This window comes from Oncorhynchus gorbuscha, linkage group LG01 (genome assembly GCF_021184085.1).
Source record: "Oncorhynchus gorbuscha isolate QuinsamMale2020 ecotype Even-year linkage group LG01, OgorEven_v1.0, whole genome shotgun sequence".
Classification (NCBI taxonomy): domain Eukaryota; kingdom Metazoa; phylum Chordata; class Actinopteri; order Salmoniformes; family Salmonidae; genus Oncorhynchus; species Oncorhynchus gorbuscha.
In genome coordinates this window covers 62,422,027-62,436,215 of record NC_060173.1, presented here as the reverse complement: position 1 = coordinate 62,436,215, position 14,189 = coordinate 62,422,027, and the positions used below count along the sequence as shown (strand labels likewise).

Here is a 14,189-nt window from a genome sequence, read left to right as displayed (position 1 = left end):
TGTGTTCTTGGGGACATTCAATGCTGTAGACATTTCCCCAGATCTGTGCCCTAACACAATCCTGTCTCGGAGCACTATGGATAATTCCTTCAACCTCATGGCTTGGTTTTTGCTCTGACATGCACTGACATGCACTGGACCTTATATAGACAAGTGTGTACATTTCCAAATCGTGTCCAATCAATTGAATTGACCAAAGGTGGACTCCTATCAAGTTGTAGAAACATCTCAAGGATGATCAACAGAAACAGGATGCACCTGAGCACAATTTTGTGTCACAAAGCAAAGGGTCGGAATACTAACGTAAATAAGTGATATGGTTTTTTATATGTTATAAATTTGCTTTGTAATTATGGGTTAATGTGTGTAGATTGATGATGATTTTTTTTTAGAACAAGGCTGTAACGTAACAAAATCTGGAAAAAGTAAAGGGGTCATAGTACTTTTCCGAATGCAATGTAAATAAACTCAGCAAAACAAAAACGTCCCTTTTTCTTGACCCTGTCTTTCAAAATTTGTAAAAATCCAAATAACTTTACAGATCTTCAATGTAAATGGTTTAAGAGACTCTGGGGGCAGTATTTCATTTTTGGATGAAAAAATGTTCCCGTTTCAAACAAGATATTTTGTCACGAAAAGATGCTCGACTATGCATATAATTAACAGCTTTGGAAAGAAAACACTCTGACGTTTCCAAAACTGCAAAGATATTATCTGTGAGTGCCACAGAACTGATGATACAGGCGAAACCAAGATGAAACTTCAAACAGGAAGTGAGCCAGATTTTTGAGGCACTGTGTTCCAATTGTCCTTCTGTAGCTCAGTTGGTAGAGCATGGCGCTTGTAACGCCAGGGTAGTGGGTTCGATCCCCGGGACCACCCATACGTAGAATGTATGCACACATGACTGTAAGTCGCTGTGGATAAAAGCATCTGCTAAATGGGATATATTATTATTATTATATTAATGTCTCCTTATATGGCTGTGAATGTGCCAGGAACGAGCCTACACTTTCTGTCGTTTCCCCAAGGTGTCTGCAGCATTGTGACGTATATAATAATATAATAATAATAATAATAATACACACTGTAGGATTTTTTATGAATTTATTTGCAAATGATGGTGGAAAATAAGTATTTGGTCACCTACAAACAAGCAAGATATCTGGCACTCACAGACCTGTAACTTCTTCTTTAAGAGGCTCCTCTGTCCTCCACTCGTTACCTGTATTAATGGCACCTGTTTGAACTTGTTATCAGTATAAAAGATACCGGTCCACAACCTCAAACAGTCACACTCCAAACTCCACTATGGCCAAGACCAAAGAGCTGTCGCAGGACACCAGAAACACAATTGTAGACCTGCACGAGGCTGGGAAGACTGAATCTGCAATAGGTAAGCAGCTTGGTTTGAAGAAATCAACTGTGGGAGCAATTATTAGGAAATGGAAGATATTCAAGACCACTTATAATCTCCCTCGATCTGGGGCTCCACGCAAGATCTCACCCTGTGGGGTCAAAATGATCACAAGAACGGTGAGCAAAAATCACAGAACCACACGGGGTGAGGGACCTAGTGAATGGCCTGCAGAGAGCTGGGACCAAAGTAACAAAGCCTACCATCAGCAAGGGCATTGAAGATGAAACGTGGCTGGATCTTTCATCATGACAATGATCCCAAACACACTGCCCGGGCAACGGAGGAGTGGCTTCGTAAGAAGCATTTCAAGGTCCTGGAGTGGCCTAGCCAGTCTCCAGATCTCAACCCCATAGAAAATCTTTGGAGGGATTTGAAAGTCCGTGTTGCCCAGCAACAGCCCCAAAACATCACTGCTCTCGAGGAGATCTGCATGGAGGAATGGGCCAAAATACCAGCAACAGTGTGTGAAAACCTTGTGAAGACTTACAGAAAACGTTTGACCTCTGTCATTGCCAACAAAGGGTATATAACAAAGTATTGAGATAAACTTTTGTTATTGACCAAATACCTATTTTCCACCATAATTTGCAAATAAATTCTTAAAAAATCCTACAATGTGATTTTCTGGATTTCTTTTTCTCATTTTGGCTGTCATAGTTGAAGTGTACCTATGGTGAAAATTACAGGCCTCTCTCATGTATATATATATATATATATACATTTTCTGGTAAAAAAAATGTAAGTTGCAAAAAGTTTTGCACCCCTTATTTTAATTTGCTCTATGGCTCAGGTGGCCAAGTGTAGGCTATGGCAAAAATCTTTTTGGCTCAGTTGTGACTCACGAAGAGGTAGATATTTGCAGGTGTTTCTGATTAATAAACATGCTGGTGGGTGATAACATTCAAAGAAAACCGATCCCTGAAAAGAAATGTAGACCACAAAGTATTAGCATGTCATATCAGAGTGAATGGCCTGCAGAGAGCTGGGACGCTTCTTGTGTAAATATTTTCTGTCTGGATTTTAATGATTTGTAATGTCTCCTACACAAGGCATTGACATTTAAAAAATCAGAAGCCCCTACTTCAAGCCCAAATACACTGAACAAAAATATAAATGCAACATGTAAAGTGTTCATCCCATGTTTCATGAGTCAAAATAAAATATCGCAGAAATGTTCCATATGCACAAAACGCTGATTTCTCTCAAATTTGTTTAAATCCCTGTTAGTGAGCATTTCTCCTATGCCAAGATAATCCATCAACCAGACAGGTGTGGCATATGAAGAAGCTGATGAGAACCCATTTATTTTACCTTTATTTAACCAGTCAAGTCGGTTAAGAACAAATTCTTATTTTCAATGGCGGCCTAGGAACAGCGGGTTAACTGCCTGTTCAGGGGCAGAAAGACAGATTTGTACCTTGTCAGCTCGGGGGTTTGAACATGCAACCATCCGGTTACTAATCCAACGCTCTAACCACTAGGCTACCCTGCCGCCATGATCATTACACAGGTGAACCTTGTACTGGGGACAATAAAAGCCCACCTTAAAATGTGCAGTTTTGTCACGGATGTCACAAGTTTTGAGAGAGTGTACAGTAGGCATACTGACTGCAGGAATGTCTACCAGAGCTGTTGCCAGAGAATTGAATGTTCATTTCTCTACCATAAGCTGCCTCCAACATCATTTTAGAGAATTTGGCAGTACGTCCAACCGGCCTCACAACTTCAGACCGCGTGTAACCACGCCAGCCTAGGACCTCCACATCCAGCTTCTTCTCCGTGCTGAGGAGTATTTCTGTCTGCAATAAAGCCCTTTTGTGGGGAAAAAATGATTCTGATTGGCTGGGCCTGGCTCCCCAGTGGGTGGGCCTGGCTGCCAAGTGGGTGGGTCTAAGCCCTCCAAGGCCACCCCTGCCCTGTCATGTGAAATCCATAGATTAGGTCTAATGAATGTATTTAAATTTCCTTACACAAACTCTAACTCAGTAAAACCTTTGAAATCGTTGCATTTTGTGTTTATACTTTCGTTCAGTATATATCATACTTTGACTAATATGATGACTTAATGACTTCAATCATTGTCCAACATCATGAGTAATCTCTGGGCATCAACTTGTGGTACTTTAAACCACATCAGGCAACCACTTTTGAGGTCTTGGAAAAATACCCCAAAAACATTTTTTGGAGGCTGTATCTGCCCTTTAATTTAATTGTACACCAGCAAGAGACCATTTATTTGTCTGGCTTTGTTTTTGTACTGTACAATGTACAGTATTGTACATATGATGGCAGAGTTTGCAAAAACAAATGACCACCCGATTGATAGGCTATAAATCTTAATGGAAAAAACAATTGGCATGCTAACTGGCTACACAACACACACGGGCACACACAAACAGGCCTTACTTCTTCAGAAAGTTGCTGGAAATACAAATCACTGATTTCTTTTTATGAATTATGCGAAACGAGTTACATTGAAATAACCTACCGCTATTTTTCGTCTGTGAGCTGCACCACATGACAACCAATTGTTTGAGCTGTGCACTCTTGCTGCCTGACCAATGATGTTCTGCTCAAACTAAGCTATGAGTGCGGTGTGTGTGTGACACACATTATGTAACACACACATTATTAAGCCTTTATTTAACTAGGCAAGTCAGTTTAAGAACAAATTCTTATTTACAATGACTGAACCCTTCCCTAACGACACTGGGCAATTGTGTGCCGTCCTATGGGACTACCAATCACGGCCAGTTGTGACACAGCCTGGGAACAAACCAGGGTCTGTGCATGTGATGTCTGATAGTAAGCTACCTGCTCTCTGCAATTAAACTGCAGTGCCTCCAAGCTCGTCATCAAGCTCGAGACCCTGGGTCTCGTGTGCAACTGGGTACTGGACTTCCTGGAACATAGTAAGGTGTATGTTGATTGTTCACCCACGCTGCTGCTGCCAACTCAATTTTTGCCCCAACAACGACGAGACGGCCTACAGGGAGGAGGTTTTGTGGTGTCTCCCTCCCAAAACTCTTCTCTCCATCTTTGCTAGGACAAACTGATTTCAACCTCAGATTTTTCACCAAAAGATATGATAAAAAATCCTGGCGGGCTGTATCTTAAGCTAATAAGTGGCTTTTGCCTTTTTTACAGGAAGGCCATAAAGATCATAACAAGGGTTCACCCCGTATCATCCAGGCCTACCATCAAAGCTGGGACACCAGCTCTCTCAAGGCCATCAGACTGTTAAATAGCCACCACTAACATTGAGTGGCCCTGCATGACCCAACTCCAGCCATTTTAATAATGAGTGTGTTTCAAGCCACTTTAAACAATGCTAGCACTCTTTTTGTTTACTTTGGACAAGTCTGATAGTAAGCTACCTGCATCTCTGCTATCTATTAAACTGCATATGTGTGAAGCACAAGCATTTCGTACACTCGTTAACATCTGCTAACCATGTGTATGTGACAAATAAAATTTGATTTGATTTGATTTTGTGTGTGTGTGTGTGTGTGTGTGTGTGTGTGTGTGTGTGTGTGTGTGTGTGTGTGTGTGTGTGTGTGTGTGTGTGTGTGTGTGTGTGTGTGTGTGTGTGTGTGTGTGTATTTTTGCTCTCTCTCTTACTTCAGCTGTCTGGGTTCACAGTCCATGCCTGGGAGGAGCTGTCTAGCGGTCTGTCTGACATCATCGCTGTCCACCAATAGGCTGCGGCGGTGCTCAGCGTGCACAATAGCCACTCGCATCCACTCCATCAGGGGCGGCAGCAGCAGGAAGGGCCTATGGAAGACACAGAATGGTGTTACAGAACAATTCACACCCCATCAATACCCGTATCCTTCAGAAAGGGGCTATGGAGAGAGAAATTCTCTATTTCCTATTAAGTGCAGTAATTTTGACCAGGGCCCATAGTGCTCAGTGACAGGGTGCAATTTGGGGCGCTTGATATTATATAGCTTATTTTGCCCCAAATATGAGCTCCAGGGAGAACCAGTTAAGGAAAGAAGGGCTTGTGTCCCAAATGTGTAAAACAGGGCTTGTGTCCCAAATCGCACCAATAGGAGAAAAGTAGTGCACTATTTAGGGGATGAGGTGCCATTTGGGACACACACTGGGGCTGGATGGGAAACCAATCTGTCCCAAATAACATCCTGTTTTGAAAGAGGAACTCCAACTTTCCAGTCTAAATATGCATTTACTAAATGTAGCAAGTGATTTAGCTACCCGGGAGAGTTCAGGGAGAGAGAGAAAAGAGAGAGAGCGTGTTCTTTCCTTTTTGAGTATCTCTGGCTCAGACCTGAAGACCAGCATTCAGCAGGATAACATCTCCTGACCCTGAACACCACTTGTGTGTGTCTGTTTGTACATCCTTGTGTATCTTGACTGGAACGAATTGCAAAAATTGCTGAAGTTGGAGACTTATACAGTGGGGCAAAAAAGTATTTAGTCAGCCACCAATTGTGCAAGTTCTCCCACTTAAAAAGATGAGAGAGGCCTGTAATTTATCATAGGTACACTTCAACTATGACAGACAAAATGAGAAAAAAAATCCAGAAAATCACATTGAAGGATTTTTAATTGATTTATCAGCTATCTGAGCAGCTCTCTGCAGCTCACCGATCGCTGCAGCTGTACACAGCCCATCTGTAAATAGCCCATTCAACTACCTACCTCATCCCGATATTGTTTTTATTTACATTTGTTTTGCTTTTTTGCACACCAGTATTTCTACTTGCACATCATCGACTGCACATTTATCACTCCAGTGTTAATTTTCTAAATTGTAATTACTTCGCTATTATGGCCTATTTATTGCCTTACCTCCTTACTCCATTTGCACACACTGTATATAGATGTTTCTATTGTTATTGACTGTACTTTTGTTTTATCTCATGTGCAACTCTGTATTGTGTTGTTTTTTTCTCGCACTGCTTTGCTTTATCTTGGCCAGGTCGCCGTTGTAATTGAGAACTTGTTCTCAACTGGCCTACCTGGTTAAATAAAGGTGAAATAAAAATAACATTAAAATGATTCTGCCTGCTAGCCATGTAATAGAGATGGAAGCGGTCAAGGAGGTGAGACCAGTACAGAACTAGAGTGTCATTGATTCCCGCCCCCCTTCTTCACCCACCACTTAACCCCTCCCCCTAAACCTGAGCCTGTTAGCAACTACCAATTCCCCCTAAACCTTTTAAAATCCCACCAACACCCTACCCCCTATTTCCTAATCACCTGCCCATCAATTGCCTACACACACTCACAGAACTTCCATCCCCCAACCTCAGCTCCCACCTACCAAGCCAACCCAACTTCAATTATTCAAACCCCCCCAGCCCCCATCGGGCCCCTGGCTGCCTCTCAACTGTCAGACCTAGGTGACAGCAACATAGACTTTCCCTGTTCTGTCACTCTATGTGAATGCACTGGAGCATCTGTCCCTCTTTCTTGTCTCGGTCACTAGAGGTTGATAAGACAACTGAATGACAGTATCAATGCTAGCCAACAATGCTATTGAAGTTTAAGAGTGCTAACAATGAGAACAATGTGAATGAGACCACCTTGGAGTTGCCTGCTGTGCCAGAGTGTAGATGCATGAATGACACCACAGGTGTTCGGGTGCTCATTATCCACAGTCAACACACACTACGGAGACGGTGTGTGTGTTCGTGTGTCTCTAGGGCGTTGCTCAGAATGACATCACAGCAGGAGTGTGTGTGATAACACAATCTTGAGAGATGAGGGAGACAGTGTTCAAAACACTCATTACTATCACTGTTTGCTGCTTAACCACGATCAAAGACTGCAATAAAACAATACAACTCCTCCTATATTGATGTTTTATTGTCACATACACCAGATACATGCAGTGAAATGTGTTTTTTTTTTACAGGGTCAGCCATAGTAGTACGGCGCCCGCGGAGCAAATTAGGGTTAAGTGTCCTTTCTCAAGGGCACTTCGAAAATATTTTGAACCTTTAAGGCTTTTCGAACCCTCTATCCACTAAGCTACGTGCCACATATACTCCTATTGTTTACTACTGGCTCTGTAATCCCATCTATATTTAAATATAACAGCAAACAATTAGACAATAATATGCAAGAATCCAGATAGGACAAGTAGTGATATTGTTGATGTGTTTTTGGAGTGAGGGAGGGAAGGAGGGAATTAGGGAGGGAGAGAGAGAGAGATAAGACAGACCACATATTTACCCGGCACACCATAATTGACAAACAAACCAAAATAAAAGCAGAAAAGTCTTCTCATGCATTGTTGATTTCAAAAAAGCATTTGACTCAACTAGGCATGATGGTCTGCAATATAAATTGATGGAAAGTGGTGTTGGGGGAAAAACCTACAAATGATAAAATGCATGTACACAAATAACAAGTATGCAGTTAAATTTGGCAAAAAGCACACAGATTTCTTTCCACGGGGTCGTGGGATTAGACAGGGATGCAGCTTGAGCATAAACCTCTTCAACATATATATCAACAAATTAGCGAGTGCCGTAGAACAGTATGCAACACCCGGCCTCACCCTACTAGAATCTGGGTGTCAAATTGTTTGCTAATTATCTGGTGCTTCTGTCACCAACCGAGGAGGGCCTACAGCAGCACCAAGATCTTCTGGACAGACACGGTCAGACCGGGGCCCTGACAGTGAATCTCAATAAGACAAAAATAATGGTTTTCCAAAAAAGGTCCAGTTACCAGGGCCACAAATACAAAATTCCATCTAGACACTGTTGCCCTGGATCACACAAAAAACTATACCTATCTCAGCCTAAACATCAGCACCACAGGTAACTTCCACAAAGCTGTGAAGAAACTGAGAGACAAGACAAAAAGGCACTCACAAAAGGAACATAAAATTCAACATTCCAATTAGGATCTGGCTAAAAATACTTGACTCAGTTACAGAATCCATTCCCCTTTATGGTTGTGAGGTCTGGGGTCCACTCACCAACCAAAAATTCACAAAATGGGACAAACATCAAATTGAGACTCTGCATACAGTATTCTGCAAAAACATCCTCACCAAATAATGCATGCAGAGCAGAATTAATATGATACCCGCAAATGATCAAAATCCAGGAAAGAGACGTTAAATTCTAAAACCACCAAAAAGGAAGCGATTCCCAAACCTTCCATACCAAAGCAATTACCTACAGAGAGATAAACTAAGTGAAAAGTTCCCTCAGCAAGCTGATGCTTGCTGAGCAACACAATTAGCCCCAACTAAATCATTAGAAAACAAAAAGATTACTTGACACATTGAAAATATTTTTTAAATATTTAACCTTTATTTAACCAGGCAAGTCAGTTAAGAACACATTCTTATTTTCAATGACGGCCTGGGAACAGTGGGTTAACTGCCTGTTCAGGGGCAGAACGACAGCTCGGGGGTTTGAACTCGCAACCTTCCAGTTACTAGTCCAACGCTCTAACCACTAGGCTACCCTGCCGGCCCTGAGTATGACCATATTAGAGACACATATTTCCCTCAGATTACACAGACCAACAAATCATTTGAAAAATCAAATCCAATTTTGATAAAGTCAGATATCTATTATGCGAAATTTCACAGTGTGCAATCATAGCACCAAGATGTATGTGTGTGTGAGTGTTTGTCTGCTGTAGATCATTTTTCTCCAGTAATCCCACTTGACTTTTAGAAGACCATGCACACAGGTAAACACTCCTGCTATCAGACCACACACGTGGTGCTCTCTCTTTAGCTCTCTCTATTGCCTGTCTCTGACCCCTGCCATGACAACAAAATTCAATCAGAATGCAAGCAACAACATTTGTTATAGCACTTGGGCTACAGTCAGCAAACATGGGGAGTTGAGACGATAGTTCCTATGTACGTTGTAATCTATGTACGTTGTAAATTGCTGTGCAATGTGCTTTGCCTTATAACTCAAATTCCAAATTCTCACCTGTTAGTCCTCCCCCTGCTTAAACATGGGTGGTGCTCTCTTTCTCTCTCACTTACTCTATTGCCTGTCTCTGACTCCTGCCTGTCATGTTTTGTCATTGATTATCATGTCTTGTCCCTGTGCTTCCCTTCTATTCGTTTCCCTCTGCTGGTCTTATTAGGTTCTTTCCCTCTTTCTATCCCTCTCTCTCCCCCTCCCTCTCTCCCTCTTTCGCTCTCTCTCTCTATCGTTCCGTTCCTGCTCCCAGCTGTTCCTCATTCTCCTAACTACCTCATTTACTCTTTCACACCTGTCCCCTATTTTGCCCTCTGATTAGAGTCCCTATTTCTCCCTCTGTTTTCCGCTTCTGTCCTTGTCGGATCCTTGTTTGATGTTTGCTGTTCTGTGTCCGTGTTCCGCCCTGTCGTGTTTTTGCCTTCTTCAGATGCTGCGTGTGAGCAGGTGTCTATGTCAGCTACGGCCTGTGCCTTCCCGAAGCGACCTGCAGTCTGTGGTCGCGTCTCCAGTCGTTCCTCTCTACTGACGAGAGGATTTCAGTTTTCCTGTTTTGTATTTACTTAAGATATATCCAGGAGTATCGTTTTTGTTTAAGACTGGAATAAAGACTCTGTTTCTGTTAAGTCGCTTTTGGGTCCTCATTCACCAGCATAACACTGCCATGACAACAAAATGAAATCAGAAAGTAGGAAATACATTTTTTGTTATAGCACTTGGGCTACAGTCTGCAAAGGTGAGTAGTTAAACAGATAGAGAATTCAAACTAAAATTCTCAATTGATGACCTGTTCGTCCTCTCCCTGCCTTAACATGGGTGTTGCTCTCTCTCTCACTACCGCCATAATCATATGACCAAATACCATTATCATATGACAAGAATGGCTAGCTTTAACCATGATGGGGTTAGCTTATTAATATTAATTAGATTCTGCTTTTATTATTTAAATCATGTATTTGCTGGCTGGCAATATGTATAGCTAGCTAGCTGATTACATAAACTCAGCAAAAAAAGAAATGTCCCTTTTTCAGGACCCTGTCTTTCAAAGATAATTCATAAAAATCCAAATCACAGATCTTCATTGTAAAGGGTTTAAACACTGTTTCCCATGTGTGTTCAATGAACCATAAACAAGCAACGAACATGCACCTGTGGAACAGTTGTTAAGACACTAACAGCTTACAGGCGGTAGGCAATTAAGGTCACAGTTATGAAAACTTAGGACACTTAAGAGGCCTTTCTACTGACTCTGAAAAACACCTAAAGAAAGATGCCCAGGGTCCCAACTCATCTGCGTGAACGTGCCTTAGGCATGCTGCAAGGAGGTATGAGGACTGCAGATGTAGCCATGGCAATAAATTGCAATGTCCGTACTGTGAGACGCCTAAGGCAGCACTACAGGGAGACAGGACGGAAAGCTTGATCGTCCTCGCAGTGGCAGACCACGTTTAACAACACCTGCACAGGATCGGTACATCCGAGCATCACACCTGAGGGACAGGTACAGGATGGCATCAACAACTGCCTGGCTTACACCAGGAATGCACAATCCCTCCATCAGTGCTCAGACTGTCCGCAATAGGCTGAGAGTGTAATTGTCACCAGGATCACTCTACTCTGTGTCACTTTACTGCATATTAGTTATGACAGCACAAACAACACTCTGGCTCTCAGCCCAGAGCAGTTTCAAATAAAGTATTTTCATCTCCAATACTAAACACTTATTGATTCACCAAAAAGCTGCTCTCTAGATTAAACCAATCAGAAACCAGTTCCACATTCCCAGAGGTGCTGTATAAAAGGAAAAACATCCCCCTATCCTGGTTTATTGAATGGTCTACTTAATTTATGGCCCTCTCGTATCTGAACAAGAGGCCTGAAATGGGATACTCTCAGCAGCATTAAGACAAGAATGGAGTGTGTGTGCACATGTTTGTCCTTGTACGCATGAGTGTGTGTGTGTGTGTGTGTGTGCATCAGTGTATATACATACCACTGCCAGTGACCCACACAGGAAATTAGATGGAGCATGTCTGTCTGTATGTACCCCACCCATCATCACCCTCCCAATCTGTCCCCATCACCATGTTACTCCAAAACAACACACACACACACACACATACAGACCAGCCCCCAACCTTTCACAGGAACCGGTGTCCCCTCTGTCCATCAAAACCAGATGCCCGCATTGGACTGAAACTAAATAACACGAGAGCTAGTCCACTCCACTAACCCACTTCCAAACACTATCCCCCACACTAGTGTTGTCACGATACCAGAATTTCCACTTTGATACCGATACCAGGTTTTGTATCACAATTCTCAATACCGTCACGATACTTGATACCGAAACGAAACCATATTAGCCAAAAGTCAGTTATTGCTCTGTTCTATTAATGGGAATCTTTTGAGATAAATATTTGACCATTTTATGTGTATTTTTTTCAGACAGCCATGTATGTATTAATGAATAGATTATACAATCATACAATAAATTTGACTTTGTTTTTTACCAATCTAACCACAAAACAACATAATGGTAATAATTTATTTGAATGGTAAATCTCCATTGATAAACTGGTTAAATCAAGATGTAGCCTAAGTCTATTCAAAATACAGGTGAATGCATATTATTCAAAAGGATTGTGTGAATGCATTATTATTTTGTTATTTGAGCTTGTTTTAGCTGATTTTATGGGGCTACAAAATCCCTTTCATTTAGGACAATTTTTATTGGCAACTGCGAGGATAACAATATTATTTTATTGAAGTGATCAACAACATTTGCATAGAATAAGCAATCTCTTCTTATATAAAAGTGTGCACTGTCTCTTTAAGAAAAAAATGACGTAATTTGCGAGGCGTGTAATCTGACTTTGTGGCTATGGAATTTTGTGGAAACCAGACGGGAGGCGAGGGAGACTAAAAAGTTAATGAGTTTTTGGTGGCGAGGGAGACTAAGTGGCGTTTTGTTGACAATCGGCAAATTTTGCGTTACGGTTAGCATATTATCACAAACAAAGTACTAGGGTACAGAATTGATGTTTGCTTCAGTTGTAAGCTAGCAAGGAAAGGTAGCCTACAATTAAAACTGAAAGCTACCGGTATCGTCCTGTATTGTAAAGTGTTGGTCGGACATTGTTTTGCGAACAGTAATGAACAGTTTCAACATTTGTACATGCCGTGTTGCATTATTTAAGTGCGTTAACTTCTGTGCAGAATGAATGGGGAGCTAACACAGACTCTGGGCTCAGCTAAAACAGGCCTAAACACCATTCTCTTTAGGATGGCTTTCTGTGGATAGATGTGCTCCTTGGTTTCCAAGTCCCTTGTAGCGTCACCTGTGTTCTTTGTGTCAGTTGCCCATTTTTTTCCTATTTGTTTTCAATTTAAAATGTCATGCACTTTGAGATTATTCTGTATAATGAAAAGTGCTTTACAAATGTAATAAATTGTTATTATTATTAACAATGCAGACAGCACTATTATTATTAGAAAACCAGACAGCACTAGCAATGAACTGGAGCAGGCACGCGCTATAAAGGGCTGTGCTGATAGACCTGATCCTCTCAATCACGAGACACATTTTACAGAAGTTTTTTTTGTATCGAAAAAGTACTGACGTTTCGGTATACCGTGCAGCACTACCCCCCCCCCCCCCACACACACACAAAGCTGATTTTGTACTAAAATCACAGATTATAAAAACTCTTGGAGACAGTAGATGTTGACTTCGCATACACGTTTTAAACAAATATATACAGTGCATTTGGAAAGTATTCAGAACCTTTTGACTTTATCAACAAAAACATTAGGTTACAGCCTTATTCTAAAATGGATAAAACATTTTCCTCAGCAATCTACACACAATACCCGATAATGACCAAGGAAAAAAAGGTTTTTCTAATATTGGTATCAAATTTGTTAAAAATAAAAATCAGAAATATCTTCATATAAGTATTCAGACCCTTTGCTATGATACTCGAAATTGAGCTCAGGTGCAGCCTGTTTCCATTGATCAGCCTTGAGATGTTTCTACAACTTGATTGGAGTCCACCTGTGGTAAATTCAATGGATTGGACATGATTTGGAAAGACACATACCTGTCTATATAAAGGTCCCACAGTTGACAGTGCATGTCAGAGCAAAAACCAAGCCATGAGGTTGAAGGAATTGTCCATAGAGTTCCGAGACAGGATTGTGTAGAGGCACAGATCTGGAGAAGGATACCAAAACACTTCTGCAGCATTGAAGGTTCCCAAGAACACAGTGGCCTCCATCATTCTTAAATGGAAGAGGTAAGGAACCACCAAGACTCTTCCTAGAGCTGGCCACCCGTACAAACTAATCTATCGGGGGTGAAGGGCCTTGGTCAGGGAGATGATCAAGAACCTGATGGTCACTTTGACAGTGCTCCAGAGTTCCTCTGTAGCGATGGGAGAACTATCTAATTAATCTAACTAATCAGGCCTTTACGGTAGAGTGGCCAGACAGAAGCCCCTCCTCAGTAAAAGACACATGACAGCCCGCTTGGAGTTTCCAAAGGCACCTAAAGGACTCTCAGACCATGAGAAACAAGATTCTCTGGTCTGATGAAACCAAGATTGAACTCTTTGGCCTGAATGCCAAGAGTCACGTCTAGTGGAAACCTGGCACCATCCCTACGGTGAAGCATGGTGGTGGCAGCATCATGCTGTGGTGATTTTTGTTTCAGCGGCAGGGACTTGGAGACAAGTCAGGATTGAGGGAAAGCAAGATCATTGATAAAAACCTGCTTCCGAGCGTTCAGGACCTCAGACTGGGGCGAAGATTCACCTTCCAACAGGACAACGACCCTA

The 14,189-nt window shown here is 41.8% G+C and overlaps 1 protein-coding gene across 1 annotated transcript in view; it reads right to left on the bottom strand.

The window, feature by feature from the left end:
• Positions 1 to 14,189, bottom strand: part of abtb2b (ankyrin repeat and BTB (POZ) domain containing 2b) — a 158,273-nt gene that overhangs the window by 25,631 nt on the left and 118,453 nt on the right. The window contains 1 exon segment of the mRNA XM_046358050.1: positions 5,042 to 5,194. Within this exon segment, the coding sequence (XP_046214006.1) occupies positions 5,042 to 5,194 (153 nt within the window).